We start from the raw sequence: 25,565 nt of genomic DNA, 5'->3' as shown, positions 1-25,565 counted from the left end.
CCTAGTTCTTCTCAGCCAGCAATTCTGAGAAAACGTGGCACCATGACCCTGTGACCTGCTGGCTTTGTGACTGTTCTGTGTCTGCAGGCACGTGCTGCCCAGAGGCTGCTCTCGGGCTCCCCATGGCAGCATATTTACCAGAAAAGCTCAGACAAGTTGATCAATGAGCTTAAAGGTCCTGATATTAGCGCCTTGAATTGCTGTCTTAGGCAAATGTATTTCCCCTTTCCACTTTTCGGGTCATCTTAGACAAGCTTCCAGAGTATTTCTGCATTGTCTGTCTGCACATCACAAGCCAGCCCTTGAGAATAATTCCGTGCCAGTGTACAGCCAGTGTAGAGCTTACCTTACAAACCCCCTTTCTTTGGGGCAGCTTCTTGGTGAATGCTTACAAGTAGTTACTGACATATTAATGTGCCCAGCTCATTGATCCCCAACCAACAACATTCTTATGTCATGGTCCTTGTTGGTACTTTAGTTTTCAAAGTCATACAGCTTCTGGGTTGTGATAGCTTCATCACTGTATAGAAAACTTTGCATCATCCTCAAGTGTTGTTCACACACTCCTCTTGTCTATGCCCAGGCAATCACTAGTGGTATAAACCATGAGCAGTCAAAATCAAGCTTGGAGGGGCTCAGCTCATAACACCTCTCCAGTGTGATGGTTCCCATCCAGAGCTTGGTGCTGTGGTTGCCAGATGAGGATCTCATCAGCCCAGTGAGGTCTCAAGAGAGGGACAAGCCATGTCACCAGGCACAAAGCAGCTGGCTGTGAGCAGCAGGTTCATCAGGATGTGTCAAAGCAAACTCAACACCAGCGACCAGTAGGCAAAGCTAGGATGAAGTGCTGTCTGTGGAGAACTTACATGTCTCCTGCTGAGGCTTTTGGGTCTTTGCCTGATTCCTGGCCACCGCTGCATCAGGGTCCCCATCCTTCTCTCCACCTTGTCTTCCCATCAGCCACCCTCATCTGCAGCTGCTCACAGTCCCCTCCTTCCATGCAGTCACAGGTTTCATCACCCCTGCCATGGACCAATGATGCTCACTTGGTATTTCCCCTGTCTCTGCAGTTCTCAGCCTGTCTCAATGCCTGTGAATGCTGTCACCGTGTGGCGCAGTGGAGGTGACACTTGTGCTGCATTCTCACTTCCCTGCTGGCAGCTCTCAGGCAGGGTATTCCGGGGCCCAAGAGCACTGCAGAGCACTGGTGCCTGTACAGGCTGCAGCGCTGCCTGCAACAAGCTCCAAAGGACCTTGCACTGACACCAGAATCCACCACATTGTGCCTGGAAAAGTGCTTTTCTTAATGAAATTAGCCAGTGGGGTGAAATATTTCTGTAAGGTAAAGAACCACTGGTACAGCCTGCTGACAGACAGATTGATGGGCTCCTGCCTCCTTTCCCTGCCAGGGAAAATCTCCATGCACCCCGCATCCCAGAGACTGCATCCTGCTGGCTGCAGCTGCTGGTATATCACAGTGGGGCAGAGCCTCTGGCAAGATGGGAGGGGTACCGGGACCACCTCCACACACGGGAGAGGGACACAGAACTCTGGGCCACCCTGCAGCACCTGGGCTCTGCAGTGCCTCTGTCCCATGTGTGGTTTCCTGGTTTTCTCACGGCAAGATGAGATGGCGCAACATCTTGACCAAAAGAGAACTGCGGGGCTCAGAGCAAAACATGTCAGTGTTATTTTTTGCATGGAGAGCCTGTGAAATGGCAGTGTGAGGCTAAGCACACCAATCCCACACAGTGCCCAGCCCTGGCTGTTGGGGCCGTTTCCCCTTTCCCCTTCCTCAGCACCGCATGGAACTGCCTGTGGCAGGAAATGCTGCCAGGGCTCTCTGTCCTGCAGCCCTCCCACACCCCTGCAGCAGCAGGGACCAGCTGTGTATCTGTGCACACACACTGGGCAGGGCATGGAAAAGCCCGTGCTTCCCAGCTGCCTGACGCTGCTTCAGTGCTTGTGGCGTTCCCTGGAGGCTGCCGGGCAGTGCTCACCACTGGAACAGCTGTGCTGCGCCAAGGAAACAAAGCCAGACATACCTCCAACACCTGAAAGCAGCACCCAGCCCACAGCTCCCCAGTATGTGTCCTTCAGTCCCCTGGAGCTCAAACCTCTGGTAAGACCTCAGGTTTCAGGCCTGCCCAAATGCAACCAAAGAGCAAAATACTGTCTTATGCCAGCCCCTGCCTTCCATGCATAGGAGGGCCAAAAATGCTATATCCAATGGCTACTCACGCACATAAAAGCAAGATTCTGAATTACTTTGTAGCCTTTTCCTTGTGTTTTTGTTGTTTTTTTTTTTTCTCTCAAGCCTGAAGTGGAAACCATTATTAGCATTTTTTTCTTTTAAGGGACAGGAAAGTTATATTTTGCAGAAATGTTGGTAAAATGCAGGGATTCAGCCTTGCTGCTTGGGGCAGCTGATGGACTTTGGCAGCTGTGGCTGGTCCCCACTATCATTTCCCAGACTCTTGTGCTAGGAAATGGAGAAGATTTGGGGATAAGCATGTCGCCATCCTCCTGGATTGCTATTGGATGGTGGCCATTAGCTTGTTGTGACCCAGCATCTGATAACTCATCTGTTCCATTTACTGGGAGCTCTCAGGGAGCTGAGGCTTTGTTCAGACTGAAGGAGGATGCCAGAAACCCATCCTAAACTTGACATATAAACCAGATAATAATTTTTGTTCAAGGTAGAACATACATCTTCAGATAATCAGAAAGTTCCTTGCCCATCTTTGGGTTTCACTGTTCAGTACCCTGTCTGTAAGGTAGATCTTACATCTTGGAACAAAGTCTTTTCTCCCAGTCTCTAGTATAGGTTTAGCATTAGTAGAGGACTTTGATGTATAATGGTAATAAATGAATATTTATTTATAGATATATTACTGTGACACACCTTTATTTTCACTTCCAAATGTATGGATTTTTTTGTTTTCATAGCATTCAGTGAAAACAGCAGAAAATATTATGTAACGATGACAGGGATTGTGAAGTCAACTAATTTCCCCTTTACAATGAGAAAAAGGAACACTTACACTAAACCATGAGACCTATATGTGAGGCCACATGTATAAAAGCATTGCTGTTCTGTATTTCAGAGTGGATGACCTATTTGGAGCCCCTTGGAAATTGAACAAGTTCTCCTTGTCAACTGGGAGAAAACATGAGCATTACTGGATCTGCAAAAAAAAGCACATTGTTTGCTTTCTAGATTAACAGTGGTTAACAGCTTGATATGAATCTTCATCTCTTTTTTCAAAATAATAAAAAATTTCATAGTAATCTTTTTGGAACATGCATTCATTATAAGCAACGAGATGCAAGGTCCCAGAAGGGAATCCCACATCCAAAAATGTTTTTGAAGGCCCTCTGTGCTCTTTCTGAAGTGGAAGTCCTTTTCCTTGCTGAACACCACTTGCCTGGATAGTAAGTGGTGTCTGTCAAGAAGCCTCTTGCTCTCTGAGGGTAGTTAATTGCAGCACATTTGTTGATGGCTACAAAGGTGACAAGACTCACACATCTTAAGGAATAGATGGTTGTTAAGATCAGGCACTATTTGTCTCCCATATCTTTTCCTGTCTTTGAAAAGAGAATTTAGAAGGCAGAACAAGGGCTAAACAGTGTGCAATGATTAAATTGGTCACATACACAGGCCACTTCCTCTGTTTGCAATGAAATACCAGTAATGCCAGAGCATTAAAAAATACACCAGTAAAGAAAATTGGGACATAAATTATCAGCTGAATGACCTGAGTAGTTTCATCTGGATTTACGGCACAGTGGCTCACTGCAGCTTCCACCGTGTTGTCTGCCAAAGAACTGACATAAAGCAGATGGATCTAATGCTTGGATATGGGATACTTTCTGTGCTGGGAATAGTCCTTTGTGTGTTTATTTGACCAAGGTCTAGTCAGTGGTTTCAGACTGTGATCTGAACAAGTGTCACTACGTGGTGACAGACTTGTAGGGGAACTGTATGTCAGTTGTCACTAAGGAAGTTAATTGCCTCTAAGTTTAAATGAGCAGAATATGAGCTTGCAGTCCCAGGAGGAAATTTTTTAGAGGTTTGCAAGTCAGAAGACACTGAAAGTGAAGGACCATGAAGCCAACCAAGACAAGCTGTCACCAGGAGGCGCCTGGAGCTGCGATGCAACGATACAAGACAGTAGTCAGAGCTGGAGTGAAATCACTGAGGACAGCAGGACAAAATCCAAGTTAACATCAGACCCTTTGGAGGGTCTGCACATATGCCTAGTCCTACAATGATTGCAAATACTGTAGGTGGTTCCTATTCCCTGTGCCTGAAAACTTCATGGCACTTAACACCTGCCGTGCACTACACCTTGTTTATGCCATCACTTGATCCGTGGGTGGCTGTGACTCTTCGCTTTGGTTCATCTTGGACCTCATAAATATACACTTGGGGAACATAGAAGAAAACTCTGGAAATTCCTTGGCTGCAAAATAATAGCAAAATGCATCCAAACAGCAGTTACAATTTGCTAAGCATGCAGAGATCTTAATATAGGTTGTAACTCCTGAGAGCAGAGAAGAAGCTCCAGCAACTTGCAATGCAAACCTCAAGAGCAGTGTGATGTAGAGAGGTGAAAAACAGGCAGTGAACACACACAAATTCACAGAAACAATGTGCACAGCCTTCTGGAGTAATTTTGTTTCATGAGGGTTTGTGGCCATCTTCTTTTTTAGACATCTGATGACTTGTACTGAGCAAAAAATCACAATCCCTAAAGGAATAAAATAACCACAGATTCTGAATAATAATGAGAAATACGTAGGTATACTAGATTCTCTACGAAAGCAGCAACCTTCCCGGTCACTGTGAAGTTGTGGATACAAATTGGAAGCAATTATCAGTGTTATCCAAAGAAAGCCACAGATAGAAGCTGATTTCAGTGGGGATCGAAGAATCTTTGCTTTTAGAGGGAACTTGATTGCAATGTATCGATCAATCGCAATCAGGGTGATGATAAGGATGCTCATAGGCATGTTTGTAAAATAGATGTTTTGTATGGCAAAACACAGCCGGTCTACGGGATGTTTGTACTTGGTAAAATACAGCAGGAAAGGCAGGGTGAAGAGCAAGAAACTGTCTGCGATGATGAGGTTGATCATGTACACCTTGGTCTCGCTCCACCTCTTGAGTTTGCAGCAGAAGACCCAGAAGGCAATTGTGTTCAGTGGGATCCCCAAAGCGAGCACTGGGATGTAGACAACCAACTGAAATAGCACAATGCCACGCTCCACTTCAGTGCAGTTGCTCATGTTGGGCCGTCTCTGTAAGGAGAGAGTGCAGGCATGAGACTGAGCTCGGTGACTGGGCTGGGTCCTGAGGCAGGGCCCCCCTCTCATGGCTCTGCAGCTCCTCGTGTCCCTGCATTGCTTATGTAGGCAGCCTCTGGAGGGGTTCAGTGGCTCATCAGCACCATCAGTCCCTCAGCCATCCAAGTTACACTGTCACTCACTGCCAGCTAAGACAAAAACACAGAGACAGCCCTCTCTTGCCGCTGTGGTAGGGTTAAGCCTGCCTCACCCTCCCTCCAGTCCTGGTAGGAGCAGTTTGGGTCACAGCAAGGCAGAATGGTAATTTTTGTTGTCCCTTACCTTCGCCTCCACTGTGGTTGTCAGAGCCACTGGCTTTAGGGCAGCCCACACCAGAGCTGGGCAGTGTTCCCCATTTGCCCTCCACGGCCCTTGCTTTGCTGCTGAAGCCACCCCATGGGTTTGCTCTGGGTCTTGCCAGGCCTGAGAACATCCTCAGGGCTTGAGCCCTTCCACCTGTGGGGTAGCTCAGGTGGCTTTGCTCCCAGGGGCAGTGGGAATGCTGCTGCAGGCTGCCCTCGAGCACAAATCCACTCCTCTGCTGGGGAGGAACAGCTCAGCAGGGGTACCACTGGCCCTAGCAGTGAAAGGAGGGAAAGTGAGCACATGTGTCTGATCTCCGCCTTCAAAGGTAGGAAGACAAAATTTTGCTAGGGCAGGAAACATGAATCTGAGAACTTAGACTATCTCCTGCTCTTCCATTAAATATTTCAGGGCATTCGCCACCAGCAAGGAGAATGAATCAGACTGTCTCTGCAGCTCAAAAAGGAAGTGTTTACAATGAGCCAGGCATGGAAATTGCCCAGATTCCTACAATCTCTCACAAATACATTGCCTTATAAGTCAGCAGCTTCTAAACATGTATATGTAATTTGTAGAGAAAATACATGATTGCATGAAGTAAGGGAAATGTTCTTAGTGTCCAAGATTGGGAGACAGATCTGGCAATCCCAGAGGGAAGCACAACACCTGCCCTAACACCAGAACTGGTATGGGAATACTGAACCACAGGTGTACAGTCATTTTTAGGGTGGAATTTATGGAGAAACTAACATACAGCTGGTGCCCTAGTGCTCTTGGGCTTTCAGCCTCATAGGTTTTCGCCACTCTGTGGTTTCAGCCTACCCTGAAGCTGTTCCCCGGCAGCCTGTTGTGGTCACCTTGCAATGAAAAAGCCACTCTGCCTGCATACCCCTGGCCTGAGGAACAGCTAAGCCCACTGGCCTGGACATCCCAACCGCACTGAGTCCCCCATTTAAGGACACAGCTGCTGGCACCTCCCAAGGCTGCATGCCTGGGGCCAGGTGTCCCCACACTTGAGGAGACAGCATGGTAAGAAGCATTAATGAGAAACCGCAGCAAGGGGCAAGGACCCCCCTGAATGGAATGTAGCTGCAGAACAGTGAGGCAGAACAGCTGTGAAAGCAGGAGGAAACCAAGGCAGCCGCTGCTGACTGACCCACCCTTATGTTGGCTAGCAGGAGCCTTGGCAGGAGGTGAGAAAGCACACCCTGAAGGGCCGAGCTGAGCACACTGCCACGCACCGGTGTGGGACAATTAAAAGCCTTTACCTGCTCCCTGTGAGGCCGACAGGTGGGTTGAGTCCTCAGAAAGGCTGCAGGGTACACGCAGTGTCTCGGCAGGGAAGGAGATCCGCGGCGGCCACAGGTGTCAGTGCGGGGCACAGCTGTCCCGGGGCCGGCTGCCACAGCCCGGCAGTGCTGAAACCCAGCAATGAACTCGTGCGCTCCGCAAGTGCTTCGTTTATCAGCTGCTTTTCTGGCAGATTCAGAGTCTCTGGTGCCCTCTGTTGTCCCTCTCCCAGCAGCTCAATGCCTCACCGCCAGTTTTTCCACCCAGAGTGCGCTCCCCCTCCTCGCCTCACACAAACCGGCAATTAAAATTTAATATTTTCAGTCGTGGGAAAACAATTTCTGAAATAAAACCCATAATGGTTGCAAATTGCCCTTCTGGCAGCAGAAGGTTCCCCAGGGAGCCCGGCAGGCTGTGCAGCCTCTGGTGCGGTTGCAGAGAGTGCCCCGGGCGGGGACAGTGACCTTTCCGAGGGGGCAATCGGTGCTTGTGCACCCCGTGACAGTGAGCCCAGAGACCCAGCTTGCTGCTCTTCGGTGTCTTTACAAGCAAGGTGACAGATATTTTGGGCTGGCTCCCCCTCTGCACAGCAGCCAGGAGCGTAACACTGCTCATCAGCATCGCTGGGAAGCCAGGGCTGGTAATGAGAGTCACTGCCCACCAGGCACGGGCAAGACACACTAGTGTGGCAGTGAGGTGCTGGGACCTTTAGGAACATGGTTAGGAGCATGCCCCAGTGGTATTTCACAGACGTTTTGATGTTTTTTGCTGTCCACTGGCTACAGCAGTTGCAGTCCCATCTCTGTGAGCCAGCTGACAGGAGCCAAACTGACTCCCTCAGGATTTGTCCCATTAGTTCTTGTCTTTGGAGCTGTTGTGGTTTGACACTGGCCAAATGCCAGGCACCCACGACAGCTGCTCACTCGCCCTCCCCTGCCACAGCTGGGCAGAGGAGAAGAAAATTTAACGAAAGGTTCCTGAGCCTGAGACAAGGACCAGGAGAAAACACTCCAAGGGCAAAATAGGCTCATCTTACAGATACAAAGTGAGTTTATTACTAACAAAATCAGAGGAGGATGATAAGTAAAATAAGCCCTTAAAAACACCTTTTCTTCCCCCAACACCTCCCTTCTTCCCACCGACAGTGCAGGGGAGAGGGCATGGGTGTTTTGGTCAGTCTGTCACCCGAGGTTTTCTTCCAGTGCTCAGGGAGAGGAGTCCTTCCCTGAGAGCCCGTGGGGTCCCTCCCACGGCAGACAGTTCTCCCTGCACTTCTCCAGCGTGGCTCCAATCTCAGGAGCAGTAGTCCTCCCAAAACTGCTGCAATGTGAGTCCCTCCTATGGGCAAACAGTCCTCCCAAAACTGCTGTGGTGTAGGTCACTCTTCCACGGGGTGCAGTGCTCCAAGGTCAGGCTGCTCCAGCCTGGGAGCAGGGTCTCCTCTCTCCACCGGGTCTCCTACTGGATCACAGCCTCCTCCAGGCATCCACCCGCTCCGGCGTGGGCACCTCCCCCATGGGCTGTGGGTGGATCTCTGCATCCCCCGTGGATCCCCATGGGCTGCAGGGGCACACATGCTCCACCATGATCTCACCAGAGCCTGCAGAGGAATCTCAGCTCCGGCGCCTGGAGCACCTTCTCCCCCTCCTTCCCCACTGACCTTGGTGTCTCCCTGTTGTTTCCCTCACATGCTCTCACCTCCTCCTCTTCTCTGGCTAGAAAAACACAGTGTGCACTTTGTTTTGATTTTCCTCTTTAGATATGCTCACAGAGGTGCTACCATCACCTCTCATTTGCCCAGCCTTGGCCAGTGCCATGTCCATCTTCAGAGCCATCAGGAATTGGCTCTGCCGGACATGGTGAAAGCTTCTAGCAGCCTCTCACTGAAGCCACCTCTGTGGCCCCCTGCTACCAAAAACCAGGCCCTGCAAAACCAACACAGGAGCTCATGGTCTCAGAGATGGCAACAGCAGATTGAGTACTAGCTGTGGGCTCACAGAGTACTAGCTGAGGGCAGATGTAGGTCACAGGGGAAAATGTGTTTGTGGGCAGGAAAGACTCTCCCACACTGTCTGGTGGCATGGTCTGAGAATTGCTGGGGCAGAGCTCAGTGCCATTTTTGAGATTTTTCAGTATTCAGAAAGAAAAAAAAGCCCAGTTCTAGGGAGTATTTATCCACTTCCTCTCTCCCCTGACTTTTTTAGGTTGCTGGCTCATGGAAAAATACACTTGCCTAAAGGAAATGATAGGGTGTCAGTGTGGGCAGGCTGTGGAAACCCAGCCCCAGCTGGGTTCAGCTGGGGGATGATACTCTGAGCCTGGGCTGTGGTGAACCTGGGGGCTGGCCTGATGCCACAACACAAAACCAGGGAAGAGCAGTACAAGGGTGGCAAATGCCGAGGCAGCAGTAAAAGGGCCTTCCTGTGGGTGGGAGGAACAGGGACGGCTGCCCTGAGGAGGTGTCTCTGTGCCAGGGCTCAGCAGTGCAGCTGGAGGGGAGCTGGCAGAGGACCCAGCTCTGAAATCTGGACTTTGTGCCTTTATGGCATTGGACAAGTGTTGCTTTCATCCCAAAAGTGTTCCTTCACACCTATCTGACCTGTTGAGTTGAAGGGGAAGGAGGTCAGAACAGCACAGGCTGTTTTGTAGGGACATGTACTTAGTACTATGCCAGAACCACATGAACACCCACCCAACCCAGCCAGCCAAAGGAATAGGATAAATATAAGCTGAAGTATTTTAATAATGCAAACAGCCTGAAATACTTAATGAGGTAAAAGATGGTATATGCATTTGTACATATTGGTGAGAAGGATCAATAGATTTTAGCTGCAGAATGAACTAGAACAAGAGGTACGTGGCTCACCTGTCTTCCTGTAAGAGTAACAAGTAGGTGCTGGAGGGTGGAATGGAGGCATGTTAACAGCTAGTGATTACATACACACTTTTATACATCTCTGTGACCTATTTTTTTAACAGAAACATAGAGTAGAAATTGTAGTTGACTTAGTAACGCTAAACCTAACAAAGAGCTTGCTAGAGAAAAAGAGCAATAGTTATCCCAGCAGCCCTGAAGCTGAAGTACTTCCTCTTCATGTTGCACATGTGGGGAGGTGTGGGTTAGGGGGATTTTGTTCCCCTTTTTCCTTAGCAAGTCTGTATCTGCAAGGGCTGGGTTGCATCTGTTTTTTGAGTGCTGGGTTTGGGCAGTAGAAAGGCTTCATGGAACTCCCTGGTGACAAAGTAGTAGCAGACACTATCGAGGCAGCAGTTGGACGTGGCAACGCACCTCATCACGGAGGAGAAGTTCTTCACGACACAGAGCAGGAAACAGGTAGCTCCAAAGCTCTCCATGATGAACCTGGCAAGTACCCCAAGGTAGGCTGGCAGGAAACATATTAGAAATACAATCAGATTTGCATAAATAATGTGTACGGCTTTCTGGATTGATTTCTCCTCCGGTGAATTCTTGTTCAGATGTTTCTTGAGGTTCCTGATGACTTCTGTGGAGCAAAAGGTCAAGATTGCTAATGGGAGAGTGAAAACGAAGAAAATGGCCAGCAGGCCAAGAGCAGCAGGCATGGGGGTGTAGGTCTGGAAGCAGAGAGCTGCGTGTCTCTGCCAGAGCTGGACGGTGGCACTGATTATCACCAAGACCCACAGAAGCCCACAGAGGAGGGCAGCCTTTGATGGGGACCTGAAGGTCCTGGATTTCAAGGGGTGCTTTATGGCAATGTATCGATCAATGGAGATAAATGAAATGATGTAGATGCTCACTAACATGTTGATAAAATACATTGTCTCTATAAACTGGCAGAGCTCCCCTCGGGCTGACTTACTCCAGAGCAGATAAATCATGGAAGGCAAGGTGCAGATGACAGAGAAATCTGCAATGACTAAATTGATTACATACACCCTGGTTTCTGTCCACTTCTTCATCTTGCAGAAAAACACCCAGAAGGCAAGGATATTAAACAGTGCTCCAAAAAAGAAAATGAGGCTATAAAGAGCAAATTCAGTGAGGCGAACATGGTGATGCAGTTCTAGATTTGTGGTGCTGCAGTTGTTGGACACATTCATTGTCCTGAGTTACAGATGTTGTAAGATGTTCTGAGACCTGAAATGGGAAAAAACATGGTAAGACCTCTTAGTAGCTGTAAAAAAAGCACATATAAGTACATATGTCCTTTGTTAAAAATGTGAATTTGAGCTGTACAGAGCTGTCTTTCTCAGTCAGCCTGTGCCATCCTTTGGCATCCTTTGTCAAGCTCTGTTCATGTTCACTCAGTTTATGAGTATCTCAGGGTACACTTCCAGTAGGACATGGCAGACAGCCTTTATGAAACAGGGAAATCTTGAAGTGTGTGAGGCAGGAGGCAACATAGCACTTAGAAGAGCCCCCATAGGTAGTGTGCACATCCTGCAACAATGGGAACACTAATTCCTTAAGCCAGGCTGTGCAGATGAAGTAAAATTACCCTTAGCTTGGTGTTAAGCTAGGCAGGGATTGCACCAACCAAAACTAAAGCCCAGCACAACCTATGAGCAAAAGCTCTTCTGTCAGTTCTGCTGGCTTTGGATTCAGATTGGGGGTGAAGGGCTGGGAGTGCACAGCAGATGTCAATTGATAGACATGCTCTGGCTCTAACTGGGAAGGTTTCTGAGCCTTTGGACCACCTTGTGAACCTGGGGCTCCTTCTCCAAGCTGAGAAAAACAGCTGAATCTGTGTTCCTGCTTTCCCAAAAGCATGCTAGGAATCGTGAGGGAGAGTGAGGTATGCTGCTCTCCACCTCACCAGGAGGGGAATGGGAGATGGAAGGATTAACCTGATTTTAAGCCCATTTCCAGGAGAGAGTATGAGTCTGCAGATGCAAAGCAGAAAGACACATGTGAAAGAGGGAACACCACTGCAGAACAAGGAGCTCGCTGTTCAGGGCTGTGTTGGATGGCTCCTGCTTCAGGCAGGCATCCAGCCACCCTCAGAAATCCATGGTATAGGTAGGTAGTAGCTATTGAGCCTCTGTCACACTGGCTGCAAGATGTTTTGCAAGAGTATTAGTTGTGTGAAGAGTGTGAACTCATGGGCTGATAAAAATCATGACCCCATCCTGTGCAAAGTGGCTTCATGTGACATGCCCATGGAACAATTCTCTGAACTGGTGATTCTGAGTATCTGTCACTGGATTTCTACTTGCATTTGGATACACTTCAGAAAAAAAAAATAACCTTTCAATGTAAAATAAGTTTTTTACCACTCTAACAGGAGAGTGAAGTGGGGAGGGATCTGGTGAAATCCCACAGCTTTCAGAGATGTGGGAAGGGACACCATGTCTGCCTGGTTAAGCAGTTACTTGCCTCCACCAGCAATGCAGACCTTGTGGCCAGTTGGTGAGGGCACTGCCTGCAAATCAGAATTCAGTTCTGAAGTGACTGAAAAACACACAAATAACTCACTTGGTGGGGGGATATGTAAGTGTCTTGAGCAATAGCAGACACTAATGTGACTGCTGTACAGATCTCTCTCCAGTTCTTGTATGCTGAGGTCTGGGTTTCTCAGCAGAGGCTTGCTGCTCACTGCCTGTACCCTGGGAGGAAGGGGACACTCTTCCCCTGTGGAAAACCTCTCTGAACTACGGTAAGTAGCAGCAAGGAGCTGTCACTGGTTATGGTCACGAACTGCATGAGGCAGAAGTGTGACAGCTGCACTGGTGCCCAGGTTTCTTTCTGCTGCCCTGGGATGAAATGCCAGCAGCAATGCTGGTCTGCAATGCCAGCAGCAACCTCTGCAGAGGAACAACACAGGCAAACCACACTGCTGGGCTCTGCAGCATGAGAGGGCTCTGGCCAGTGCTGCCTTTGGAGCTGGAGACCTGGCAACCTGGCCCAATGCAGTTCCCAGCAGCAGGGCTCACAAGTGCTCCAGGACACAAGGCAGTCCAGAAGCTGGGAGAAGGATGGAGGAAACAAGTAGAGGGTTTAAAGCAGGCCAAAAGCACTGATAGGGGATGACTGAACAAAAAAAAATCTTTAAAGAGATGCAGCTTGACAAGCCAGCATATCCTGTGGCTCCTGGAAATGCTTATTTGGGGTAGATGAAATGCCTGCAGCATCAGAGGGGCTAGGCAGCAACTTACAGCTGTGACAAAAGGATGGAGACAGCTGTGAAACTTGCTGCTAGAAGACCAGGAATAGGCTGGGGCTCAACAGACAAGGTCACCAGTACTGTGCAGGGTGTCCTGCTTTCCCCACCATAGGCTGGGGAGAGCTGGTCAGCAGCTGTCCCCCAGCACAGAAGCTGGTGACCATGTGGGGAGGAAGACCAGGGCTGGTTTCCTCCAGCAGCTCAAGAAGCAGGAGGCTTCTGCCAGACCCCAAACAGAGAGGCTGGAGGAAGAGATGGAAGGCAGAGGCTGAAGGTGCAGTGGATGTTGCAGCAGCACTGTGGTGGTTGCATCCAGTGCTTTTCCAGTGGGAAAGCAGCTGTGCTGAAGAGAGAGTCTTACATGTAAAATCCTCTTCTTTCCTTCTGGGGGGAGCTCAAAAGTGAGCAGGCACCAAGGGCTGAAGGGTGAATATGGTGGGTGAAATGGCTAAGGACAGCATGGGAGCCATGGTGGGCGAGGGAAGGAACCTGGAACTGAGCAGAGGCAGAGCAAGGAAAATGGGGGTGAAGTTGAGTACAGCACAACATCTTCTGCATCAACTGCCCTCACACCTGCCACCTCCATGGCAACAGCCCTGATTGTCACCAACATTCCTATAAATGGAATGGGTGGCTCTCAGCAAATATTTAATGAAGATGCAGCACAGGTATGAGAATAGACCTGGACAGGGCAATACTTCCCAGAGGTGTTAATGTACCCACAGCACTGCTGGCAGGCCCTGGGCAGGTGCATGGCCAGAAAGAATGAGCAGGCAAACTGCCCCCGTGGCAGAGGAGACCCAGGGGAGGGCCCTGCCATGGTACTGAAGTGAGGAGCTTTTCCTCTCTGTTTCCAAATAGCATAAAGAAATCTGCAAACTGCCTGCCCCAACTTTGCTGCTGTTGTTCACACCTCTCTCAAATGCAGGGATCTAAGGCACAGTGCTTTTTTCTCTTTTTAAAAACTTATGTTCTTTCAGGCTCATCTATCACTGCATCTCTTGAAAACTTTAATGTGGTGACCTTAACCGTGATCTGCTTTGATAGATGCTGGAAGGGGATCTCTTAGGCAAAAAAAATCTCTTAGAATCACTCATTTCCCATGTTGGGATGAATTAACTTCCAGTTCTCAGCTGTTGTGATATTCCAGATAAAGTACCCAGAGAATACCTTGGCTTAAGAACAGAAATTGAAAGGGTCAGAGATCACAACCCACTCCGTGGACTCCTGCATTGCAGGGACCTCACTGCCCTGCAGAAATCACACTCAAAGCCTCCTCTGCCTCCCCCCAAGCACAGCAGGACCCTGATCCGCAGTTCACAGCCAGCAAGAGAGGAGGGAACAAAGTGATGTTACCTGCAGATTTAATGTGACAAAGTCAGCAGCAGGTGCCACCCAAGGCAGGGCACGCAGGGTCTGTGCAGCCACACAGCCTGGGCAAGATGAGCGGGGCCGGTCGGTGGGGCTGGAGGACGGGCACAGGCTGCCTCTGCAAGGCAGGTGCCTGGCACCAACAGCTCCCTGGTACTTGAGGGTTTCCATAGCACCTCCTCCTCCTGCGTAAGAGCAGATTTCACATCAGTTAGGCTTTGAATGCCAATCTCCTGGCCAAATCAACGGTGGCAATACTTTATGTGAGCTCTAGTGCCTCACCACTTGGCACATTCTAAAAGGGTGTGTTCTATGGCTAACTGTGATGTTCAGCAACGGGGGATTTGAAATGCTGTGCTGAAGTCTAAGCTAAGTAAAGCCAGGAAGGTGCAATATCTGGTCTGGATTGCCCCATGCAGCTAGAGGTATTCCTGAGTGTTGAGTTGTGCTTGCACAGCTCTGGGCATGGAGGTGGGCACATGGAGCAGCCTGGCAAGTCGTGTAGGCTCTCTCTAGGCTGCAGAAAGCCTCCCCAACCCTCCTCAAATGCTGCACTCAAATGGTCCCTTGGGTTGAGTTTTGTGCCTGGGGCATGGATGGAGCAGGAGAGGGTCATGCTGGGGCCAGCATGCTGGGGCCTGGACTCCTCTTTGAGCACAGGTACAGCCAAACCATCGGAGAGCTTCAGCTGGCAACTAAACCAAGGCCTTGGCATCTCACATGGGTGGCAAAGAGCTTCACTTGTTAAAGTCTGCATTGATGGAACTGGAGGGGGCAGACAGAGCTGTAAGCCCCAGAGGGCTCAGTGATGGGCTGTTGAATTGGTGTCAGTAATCAGCGTGCTCTATAGCTAGTGGGGACTGCCTCGCTGCACGCTCAGCCTCTGTACCTGGGCAGCTGTTGCACTGCTTTGTTGCAGTGATGCACGTGGTGGTTGGCTGCTCTTCAGTTAGCACGATGGGTGCTCTCCTGGCTATGGGAGCTGTGAGAGAAGAGAAGCTGGCTCGAGCTCAGGCTCTCAGGCACTGGCATGGTGAGTGAAGGATGGCAGGATGCCAGCATGGCCCGCGTGTCCCTGGCTCAAGAGGCACCAGGTGGCACCAAGCAAAGGAAGCGCTGCAGCACAGCTGTCAAACGAGGCTGTGCAGGGGAGAGGACCAGGCACAGGATCCTGAAGATAAGACCCACTCGCTCTGCTCCACCACAAGGCTTATGCAGCTTGCAGCCATCCTGTACCCACAGAGATGTGCGTGCTGATCACAGCCCTCAGGAGGCAAACAGGCATCCAAAGTCCTGGGTGTGCCTGTCACGGGAGGAAAAATCAGTGTGTAAGGCAGGAGCCAGGTCAAATATCTCTGAACCACATGCTGATAAGACCCTCAGATAGCATCTAGCATTTGTAAGGTGCTGTGGAGGAAGAGGGCAGGGAAGCATGGTGACATGAAATGCTGCAGTGGCTCTTCGGGTCACAGTGTCAAAGAGGGACAGGAGAGTCACTGCAGGTGTTCAGGGGCAGGAAAGACCTGTGTGAAGAGAGCCACAAAGCAAAGGTGGTCAGAGCTGTTTGCCTGTGATAACTGCAGCTGCATTTGCCAGAGAGGCTGTGGGTTATTTTTGAGTTAGAGCCCACGGTGATGGCCTTGTTCACAATCACTGAGGCTTGAAGGAACCTCTTGAGGTTTCCACCAACCCTTTGCTCAGAGCCATTGTCTGAGGCCATGTCCAGTTTGTTTTTGAATAGTTTGAAGGATATCTCCACACATTCCCTGGGCAACCTGTTCTAGTGCTTGATCATTCTGAGACTAAACTTTTTTTAAGTCTAAACAGACTTACCTGTATTTCAGTTTGTGCCTTTTGCCTCTTGCCCTCTCAGCAGTGTCAGGGAGAAGGCAGGAGGCAAAAGGCACAAGCTGAAATATAGGAAAGTCTGTTTAAACATTAAAAAAAGTTTACTCTCTGCCATTGGGTGTTTATACACATGGATCAGATCCTTGAGAGACTTCTCTTCTCCAGGCTGAAGAGTCTCAGCTCTTTCCGTTTCTCCTCATACAGGAGATATTCCAGTCCCTTAATCATCTTTGTGGCTCTTCCCTAGACCTGGCCCAATAAGTCCATGTCTTTTTTGTACTGAGGGCCAGCATTGGACCCAGTGAAAGTGATAGACTGAGATAGTCCCACCAGGGCTAGGCAGAGAGGCAGAGTACACCTCCCTTGAGCTGCTGGCGGTGCTCATTTCTCAAGCAGCCCCAGATGCCTCTGCTTCCATGGCACACTGCTGGCTCACAATCAGTTTCATTTCCTCCTGGAGCCCAGGTTCTTCTCTGCCAAGCTGCTTTTGCAGCGGGTCAGCCCCAGGCTGTACAGATGTATGGAGTCATTCCTCCTCAGCTGCAGGAATCGTAGGGACTGACTGTCTTGCAGTTCTCTGGATGCTCTTTCCTGCCTTTCCTGAAGGGTGGGTGACATTTGAGGAAGACAGCAGTGCCAAAGGGAAGAGCACACCATGAGTGTCAGCTCACATGCAGACCTGGCTGTAAAAGGTGAGGAGATGAGCAGCAGTGGAAAATTGCTTTGTGCCACCATGATCTGCAGGAGCTGCAGTTGGTGGTGGGGACTAAAAAGTGCCAGTGCCAGAAGGAGATGGAACTCAACCTGTGGAGGAGAGAGGAGGGAAGGAGCAGTGCTCCATGGCAGAGAAGGGGAGGGGCAGGTTAGAACAGCTGATCTGGAGGTGGTGACCTAGGAAAGAGCCCCAAAGAGGGGTGTGAACCAGGAGATTGAGGTGGCTGGGGGAGAAGACCATGGATGTGGGACAGGGATGGATACAGGCTGGTCATACTGTCCAGACTGACAAGCTCCACCACTGGAAGGGGCCAGGGGACACAAAGACATGTCAGTAGAGGACCTCTGGGATGGTGGCAGTCAAGCAGCACTGGGGGAAGGTCAGTCTGTGACAGTGGCACCAGCCTGCAGCAGTGTGTAGCCTGGACAGAAGGATTCATTCCCTCATGGAAGACAGGAGCAGGCTGCTCGTGCTGGGTCTTCCTGAGCACCTGGCATTTTTCATCTGTCTTCTACCAAATCTCAGTGCTGGAAGATGCTAAACTGATCCAGATTACATCTGTTTGTGTTTTGCTAAAATACGGTACACTAAGTAGGACTAAACAAAGTGGGTTTGGTTGTGGTGTGAAACAGGGGCAACGCCTTCATGGGATGCTGTAAACCTTCACAAGCCAGCCTGGGCAATCTTTGAAGGTACCACCTTTTCCATGACAGCAAGGCAAAAACACTCTTAAACTTGGTTTGGGTTTTTTTCCTCTTCCCCTCCCTCAATCATGAACATCTCCTTCCTACATAATCAGTTTGAAAGGTCACTTTGTTATGCAATCCTTTGGGTTTGGAAGGACTTCACCTTCATTAATATTCCAGATTCAAAGCTTAATTTATTTACTGTTTACGTTCATATGTCCAAGAAGGAGGAAAACAGAGATGGGCTAAGGATGGCAGTGTTTGTAGAGCCAGCCATGCTTTATTCAGGGTGGGCTACAGCAGTATCCCACTCGTACAATGCTGTACAAATACATCCCACAGGTGCCTCTCTTTGGAGTGAATTTTATGTATGACCAGCACATACTGGACCAAATCCTTAGTGCTCTTCAGGCTGCCCTCCAGCCTATCCAGCCTCATTACATTGATGCTATAAACTCACATCACTGATTTCCTGAGATGAAAAACTCCCTTTTGCTTTCTCTCTCTCCCTCTCTAAGAATAATTTTGTTTCTGGGTGCCCTGTGCTTGAGTGGAGGTAACTAATGTTTCAAGAGCTCCACGAGATTTTTTTTCATCACTTTCCCTCAACCACAAGACACTCAAAAAAAAAAAAAAAGGTTTGCTAATGGGAAGCAACAGAGGAGAGTGGAAGTAGGTCTGGTAATTGTAACCCATGCTCTGACCTTGTCTAATCCCAGGAAAGCAAATCAATTTATCCTTGGCTTTCACCAGAAGTCTGTAATTTGCCTGTAGTTATCCTCCCCATTTCTGCATTTGATCAGAGGCACTTTCAGCCTGGGAGGAGCATCACTCCTGCAGTGTAGTACGTACGAGTGTTAGAGGCTTTTGCTTATACCTTTGGGCTTTGCCTCTAGGACATGCTTCTAAGCATTACTAGCATAGATTAGGCTGAAATGTGTATATACTGGTTTCCTGAAATAAAAGTGTTCCTAAAACTCACTGGACTCATCACCCTTCTTCCTCCTGCTCATTTTTCCACTTGTCTTCTAAACCCCATTGCATTTTGGTTTTAGTAAGTGTGGATGAGAACGAGCAGCTTAACTCAGAGGTTTTTCCCCTTCCGAAATGTCTCCATTGCCCCATGTGGGGGCATTTTCTACAGGACACACCCCCAGCCCTTGCCTCTGCATCCAGCCCTGCAAAGGGGGGGCCTGGCACCACTGCTGCTGTCCCCTTGTCCCCAGAGCAGGGGGTGGCTGCCAGCACACCCCCAGCCTTCCTGGGTGCTGAGGTGGCTGGTGGCTCCAGCACAGCACTGCTCATGGGGTGAGCAGACCTGGAGCACCACAGGCACACACCATGGCACAGGGAAAGAGCCCAGAGCTGATGATGCAGGGCCATTTTCTCATCTTCAGCCACCCCTCAGGGTCCCACGGCCTTAAGTGTTCCTGCCTTTATGAACATACCCTGCCACCCAGACCAAATACATTACTAAACTGGGAAAAATTTTGCTGCAGGAGGCAGGAAAATCAACAGAGGGTCTGCAGAGGTACAGGAGGAAGAGTGCTCCATAAACATCCACTTTTCAGAAAGAAAACTATCCCATCATTTAAGAACTAGAAATAACCTGGCAAAGGAGAGGTGATAAATTAGATTCAAATCTGTCTCACCTCATTTGGAAAGGTGATGATGAATCTGTACCAAAAAGATGTTGTTACACCAGACTTACTTCCATTTCCTGAAACTGAAAGCAAATTTAGAAATACATTTTAATAATAACTTTAATAAATAGAAATTTAGGAATAGCTCATTCACCCTTTGATTCAGTATTTCCAGAAGGCAAATGAGATAACTGACTAGAAAGGGAGGTTTTGCAGAGAATAATCATGCCAAGGAATTACATTTTGATTTCTTCTTCATTACTGCAACCCACCCTTTTACTGAAACCCACCCTTTTTTTTTCTGCTGGAGAGATGGGCCACACAAAGAAAGGCCACAGAACAGCATGAACAAGCAAAATTCAGTGTGGCAGGCTGGTGAGAGATACGGTGATGATGGCTGATAAAGCATCTGTGTCACAGCATAGCACGTGGCACTGCTTGCACACAGCTTGCACTGCTGCCTGGCAGGGCTTGGGCTGGGCTCCTCAGCAGCCAAGGGGAGGTGGAAACCTGGAACAGAGTGTTTAGTGGAGGGTCCCTGAAGGACTTGGGCACAAGCTTTACCTCTCCTGCATGAACACTACACCACACGAGCACTGCAAGCACCTGTCCCAGTTCCAGTGAAGATCGATGTCTCACCAAGGATTAAGTGGCTAAATACTTGTTCCCTACCAGAGATACACGAGATCTGTCAATAGCTCCAAAGCACTGGGGACAGAGGGCAACCAGCTAATGATGACAAATGGGTTTTGCCTTCCTGTGCTTGCTACTGAGCATTAACATCATGACATTGTGCTATTGGAATAGCAGCACTTAAAGCAAATGACACCACCTTGATCCTGCTGGATCTGGTCTGTGCAGCCATAGAAAATGTAATATGTCAGTGATGGGATTGCTTGGTAACCATTGCAGGGCTGCCTTGTAGAGTAAAACAGTAAGTTGGTCATGTTTGCTTTGCTTTTCAGGCCAGGGAAGCATATAAGCATATCTATAAATGTTAACCTTTTCCCCTTTGCAGGGCTGTGCTGACACACTGTGCTCAGAGTATAAAACACAAGAGCAAGGAACGTGAACTTGGCTGAAAAACACATCTGTGAGATGTGCATTTTTCTCACTTGCACAGACATGAAGCAGGGAAAAAGTGGTTTGGTAAGGTCAGCTCCAGCCTCAGACACCGGAATTTAATTTTGAGCTTGGACATCTTGGCTTTCGGCATGTCACAGTTAAAACACATGTAAAGCTGTGCACCCACAGAGAGCCACTGATTTACACCGAGGCATTTTCATTCCTACTTAATCACTCTGTTATCCAACCACTCATCAGTGGTAAGAAATTGACACAGCACAACACTTACAACCCCCTGGCCTCGTGCCATAGACAGCCTTTTGCCCAGAACCTTGACAACATTGACAGTTCTGCCAGCAAACACAGGCTTTCCATGGGCCTCCCACTGCCAGACCTCCCTGTTGTCTAGGAAAATAAAAACCAAAACTGGGTGGGAAAATTGGCCAAAAAAGACCCCATGTGGTGGTGGTGGCTGCTCCCCTTCCCAGCACTGAGCAAGCAGGGGCTGTGCAGGACAGTGAGCTCAGGGCATCAGAGAGCACATGAGGAGGGAAAAACAAGAACACCATAAAGTTGTGCTGGATCCCATTTAACTGCAAAGTTCATTTGGTGGCTGGGTCTGTGTCTGCTTTGCTCCATTACTTTTCTCCGGTGTGACAGCCTTTCATCACAGCTTCTTACTCAGAAAAGCAGCAAATTTCTCCCCAGCTCCTTTGTGCAAATATCTGACCGCAGTGCATATTCCAGATGTCACTGATGCGGCCCTGAGCCTGCACATAAACAACCATGCACCTCCTCATGCCTGTTTAGGGCAGGGCTTCCCTTGGTGCTAGACAGTGATATCTAGACCTGCCCAAGTTTTGTGGCTGCAGTAGTGACAGTTGCCCATTTACCCTTATTTGGGTCCCTGCCCTTTACCTTTCCCTAGCTTTAATGGATGAAATACTTTCAATGCTTTAAAATACTCATTTATTGCAGTATTGGTTCTTCTGGAGAAGAGAAGACCTCCTGTGGGAGGTTGGTCCTTAAGAAGCAACACAGGTATCTCCTGACCTGCTTATCCAGCAGAACACTGAAGCACAGTGATGTGATCAACTTGTCCAGTTGCTTCCAGAGCCCTGAGGTGGGTGGAAGCACTGTGCCCCTGTCCCAGCACACCAGTGCTACCCATCTGAGAGAGGATATTTTGGGGTTACTTCCTGGGAGTCTCCATCTGCTATCCCTGTCACTGCTGCTGCACACAGAGCAGGCCCTGAGAAATCCCCACCTGAAACATGAGGCTTCTGAGCAAATCTGCTGCTGGTGCTGCCTGAAATGCACTGTCCAAACTCACCCTCTAATGCAATACCTTACAGAGAGCAGGCTGTGACCCCTTGGGTCACGCTGAGCAGGAACTTCTGGGGACACGTGTGCTGCTCTAAGTTGCTGATGCAACTTCAGGCTATTGCTTCATCCCAACAGCCCCTAAAATATGCATTATTTCTTTCACTGCATCAGTATCTTTTTGGCATTTCGACTGAGATGTCAGTCACTCTACTCACCATGGCCTTGAGCACAGGATGGTGTGTCCCACACACAGATGAAACCTCTCATCTGGTAGTTCTCCTTTCCTCCCTGAAGTAAAGGTCAAGGAAAAATCAGCCTCTTCCGCTGGTATTACCAGAAGGTATAAGACAAATGAGATGTGATGTTTATTTTTTGCCTCCTAGATCCCTTGGTTTAAAAACTTGCAGGCACAGGAAGTAACCCTCCGTAACTTACTTCCATTAAATTTTAAAGCAATTTCCCAGTTTGCTACAAGGTGACAGTCTCTCGGTTTATTGAAGTTCTGGGGTGCCTAAACACAGTTCCTATTAATATGCCCATAATCCTTCATCCCACAGGAAGGAGGACATTGATCCTGGATGGCTGTGAGCACACACCTGCCCACCTCAGCCCAGTGAACCTGTGTGTGTTCAGGGAGATCACCACCAGCCACACAGAGGGAATTTCCTTCCTTCCCCTGTGTTGAGGGGCTGGAGCAGTGCATAAACTGGGGTGAGGATAAAGGGGGGCTCTGGGCACAGCAGGATGGGGAGCTGGGCCAGGCACCTCCAGCACCCACCCTGCCCCAAGCCTTCCTCGCACCCACACCTCTGTGAGCTGCTGCCCCACAGCTGCATTCTGGTCCCTCTCACACGAACATAAACCCAGAGTGACAATTTATCAGCCAGACAGACATAGATCCTCAAATAGAAATACCCAGGATCAGTAAATCCAAGCAAAACCCTGTCCTCTCAGGGAAAGAAGCAGGGAGCAAGGAAGAAATTATTTGCTCATCTTGCTTATGTATTTAATGAAAGCAATCATGGTTCCTCCTTTCTCTTCCATTAAGTTACACTAATTTCACTGTAAACCTTTTGTCACAGGAAATCTCTGCTTGATTTGCTTTCTTGATTGCAGATCACTGTGTTACTTTTCCTCTAAACAGTGATCAATCTCTATTTTGCTTGCAGCCAATTTGCAGTAGCTCTGCCAGGACTTAACAGTATTTTTCTTATCACCCTGCTGGATGCTGTAACACCTGAGGTAAGCAGAAGGTTATAGTCAGGGGAAGATGGTGTCTGAACTAGGTGTCTAAAGGTCATTTTTTACCTTTGTATCATCATTTCCAGATAAGACAGTCTGTAAGTGCAAGAACTTGTACCCACTCCAAAATTCAGATTAGCCCCACATTGTGTGGGCAGATCCTCGTGACAGTGATATTTCCTTTTGACATTTGAGCACTTGCAGCTCTCACGACCTCAAGCCCCTCTCTAGGGAAAGATTCCTCCCATCCCTGGAAGGGACACAGGATCCTGTTCCAGTGCAGGAGCACCTGAAGTCCTAAACCTGATCCAGGCTGCTTTTAGGTGCTACACCTACATAGTAAAAGTAATTCCTGCCTGAAACAACTTGGGGTTTAAAATTGCCAGTTCTGAAGACACCGGCATTGGCATGGTAAGCCAAAACACAGCACAAGCAGCCCTCCCTGTGAGCAGTGCTGGTGTATTTGCTGGGCAGTGTTCCTGCTGAAGCTCAGCTCTGGTACCTTCAGTTAAAGTGCCTTGCTGACACCAGTGTTAAATTTGGCTGGGGAAACTGATGCTCAAATTATTTTTAATGCAGCCAAAGAGAGGAAACAGGCTCATTTGTGGTGTTAAGGTCTGTCTGGCAGACGGCCCCTCAATACCACAAGAATCAGGTGTGGATAACACCAAGCTGTAGTGTAATTCAGGCTTCTATTTCAACCATTTGAGCTGGTTATTTCTGAGAGCAGCGAGTGTGACATCTCAAATTCAGGCTGCTCTGGTGACATCAGGACCCACGGTGCAGCAGGGACCTGGGATATCATTTACACAGACCTGCTGGAGGACGTTTTAAATACTTGCAGCTGGACATAACAAAGTTAAACAGCAGGTCCAGAATTATTCTTGGGGTCTGGCTGTGCATAGCTGAGTGCCCCAGGACACCCTGGTTGTTCATCACCTACCCCATAACCTTTGCTGTGGCACTTGTGCACCCTTCAAAGGGGACAGGGGCAGCTGACACCAGGTTCACCCGGGTTTTGCAGCCAGGAGTGCAAAGAGGTGAGTGGGTAGTCTGGGAACCTACTAAATGGCCTTGTGTAACTGGCAGCAGGGAGGTATTTTAGGGAGTCACTCCACAGACAGTGCCTCCTGAGCTCCAAGCACTGTCCTGCCAGGAGCCAGTGCTGTGCTGCTCTCAGGGCACCAGGGCACCCATGGCTGTGGCAGCAGGGCAGCTGAATGTGCACCAGCAGCATCTGATGGCTGAGAGACTCCCCCTGTATTTGCCCTTGCCCAGTTCTGGAAAAAAAAAAAATCTGGAAATGTCTGTAACATGCAGAGCACAGGGACCTCTCTGGCTATTAGCACATCCCAGGAGCCTTAATAGGCCTGGAAAAAAGAGCTCGAGAAGAAGTCATTAAGCTTTTTCTTTGTTTCCACAGCTTATTATTTACCTTCTTCTTTGACAGCCTCTTTTGTGGTTCAGCATAGGGCAAACAGTGCAACAAACTGCTGTAAATGCCAGAACCTCCCTGCACTTTGCTGCTGGGGCTGCCTCAAATGCAGGCTTGCTGCATGGGCTGGGGGCTGCCAGCGCCTGAGAGGGGATCAGTGACACTTCCTGCATCCCAAAACACATCCAGCTGGCACTGCCGAGAGGGACTGGTGGCTAAACAGCAACTGGAGTCCTGCTGGGGCACTTGGGGAGAGGACAGAGAGGGGGCTGTTCGACGGCCTGGTGCGAGGAAGGCTGGTGGTAGAGCAGAAATTGTTTTGGAACCGAACCATGATTTTTCCACTCCTGTACTGAAAAACCAGGCACATAAGAAGAAAAAGAAGAAAAAAACCCAACAAAAACTCCAAGAGAAAATAAGACTTAACTCTTTTAACCCTTGAGACAACAACATTTCTGAATAGATGTGTCAGTGACCAATTTCCTAGGACACATTCCTCACAGCAGGGCATCCTAAGGATCCCTTTCATATCACAGCTCTTCTGTAGCCTTTGAGCTCTGCTTCAGGAGTTTTACCTGCCATGCTCCCACCTGCCTGAGCCACAGGGAGTGGGAAAAGGCCAGTGACTCCAACTGGCCAAAGCCCTTCCCTTATTGCCCTGGAGATTTTTGCACAGGGAACACCCTGTTTCTGTACCAGGTTGTCTTTCAGACAGACATTACTGACTTAAACATCTCAAGCAACAAATTTATTTTGCTTTTTCTTTGTCTTTTTGGTGTCTATTTGCCCCCAGTGCTAAATTAAATTATCTTTTAAGGTTTGATGTCCATCATGTTTAATTTCCAGGTTCCCTGAGACACACATTCCTCCCCAGACTCCTTCCCTGGCATGGAGGAGCACTCAGGTCTCATGGCTCCATAAGGACCACAGTGCTGTGTTCACCTGTTCCACTGCACCCTATCTTTTGGGGAAGCTGAAAGGCTGGAGAGGAGCACAGACTACAGGTCTGCACTAATAAACACCACAAGAACAACGTTTTACAGAGAGATCTGAAACCCTGTGTCAGCAGAGTGATCCAGGCTGGTAGAGCCAGTACATCTCTGAGACACTTAGGGTCTTACAGCCCTACAACCACGTGATGATTTATAA

General features: G+C 49.0%; 2 protein-coding genes across 5 annotated transcripts; both read right to left on the bottom strand.

The window, feature by feature from the left end:
• Positions 1-2,900: 2,900 nt before the first annotated feature.
• On the bottom strand, positions 2,901-7,201 carry LOC138114663 (G-protein coupled receptor 35-like). 2 transcript variants are annotated; one of them, XM_069024381.1, is made up of 2 exons: positions 6,921-7,201; positions 2,901-5,304 (listed from the first exon to the last, which is right to left on the bottom strand). In XM_069024381.1, the coding sequence occupies exon 2, from the start codon at positions 5,290-5,292 to the stop codon at positions 4,357-4,359; it is 936 nt and encodes a 311-aa protein (XP_068880482.1). In that variant the 5' UTR covers positions 5,293-5,304; positions 6,921-7,201; the 3' UTR covers positions 2,901-4,356. The 2 variants fall into 2 exon arrangements, with proteins under 2 accessions (XP_068880482.1, XP_068880483.1); XM_069024382.1 differs by lacking the exon at positions 6,921-7,201 and adding an exon at positions 5,632-5,760.
• A 2,453-nt stretch (positions 7,202-9,654) lies between these two features.
• LOC138114693 (G-protein coupled receptor 35-like) lies at positions 9,655-22,116 on the bottom strand. Of its 3 annotated transcripts, XM_069024454.1 has the most exons (6): positions 21,955-22,116; positions 19,358-19,431; positions 15,346-15,759; positions 14,442-14,641; positions 13,447-13,580; positions 9,655-11,059 (listed from the first exon to the last, which is right to left on the bottom strand). In XM_069024454.1, exon 6 carries the CDS (start codon positions 11,020-11,022, stop codon positions 10,090-10,092), a length of 933 nt encoding a protein of 310 aa, XP_068880555.1. In that variant the 5' UTR covers positions 11,023-11,059; positions 13,447-13,580; positions 14,442-14,641; positions 15,346-15,759; positions 19,358-19,431; positions 21,955-22,116; the 3' UTR covers positions 9,655-10,089. The 3 variants fall into 3 exon arrangements, with proteins under 3 accessions (XP_068880555.1, XP_068880556.1, XP_068880557.1); XM_069024455.1 differs by lacking the exon at positions 13,447-13,580; XM_069024456.1 differs by lacking the exons at positions 14,442-14,641; positions 15,346-15,759; positions 19,358-19,431; positions 21,955-22,116 and having other exon boundaries at positions 13,447-13,595.
• Between the last annotated feature and the right edge of the window lie 3,449 nt (positions 22,117-25,565).

The sequence above is a fragment of the Aphelocoma coerulescens genome, chromosome 9 (assembly GCF_041296385.1).
Source record: "Aphelocoma coerulescens isolate FSJ_1873_10779 chromosome 9, UR_Acoe_1.0, whole genome shotgun sequence".
In the NCBI taxonomy this organism is placed as follows: domain Eukaryota; kingdom Metazoa; phylum Chordata; class Aves; order Passeriformes; family Corvidae; genus Aphelocoma; species Aphelocoma coerulescens.
This window is presented reverse-complemented; position numbering and strand designations above follow the sequence as displayed.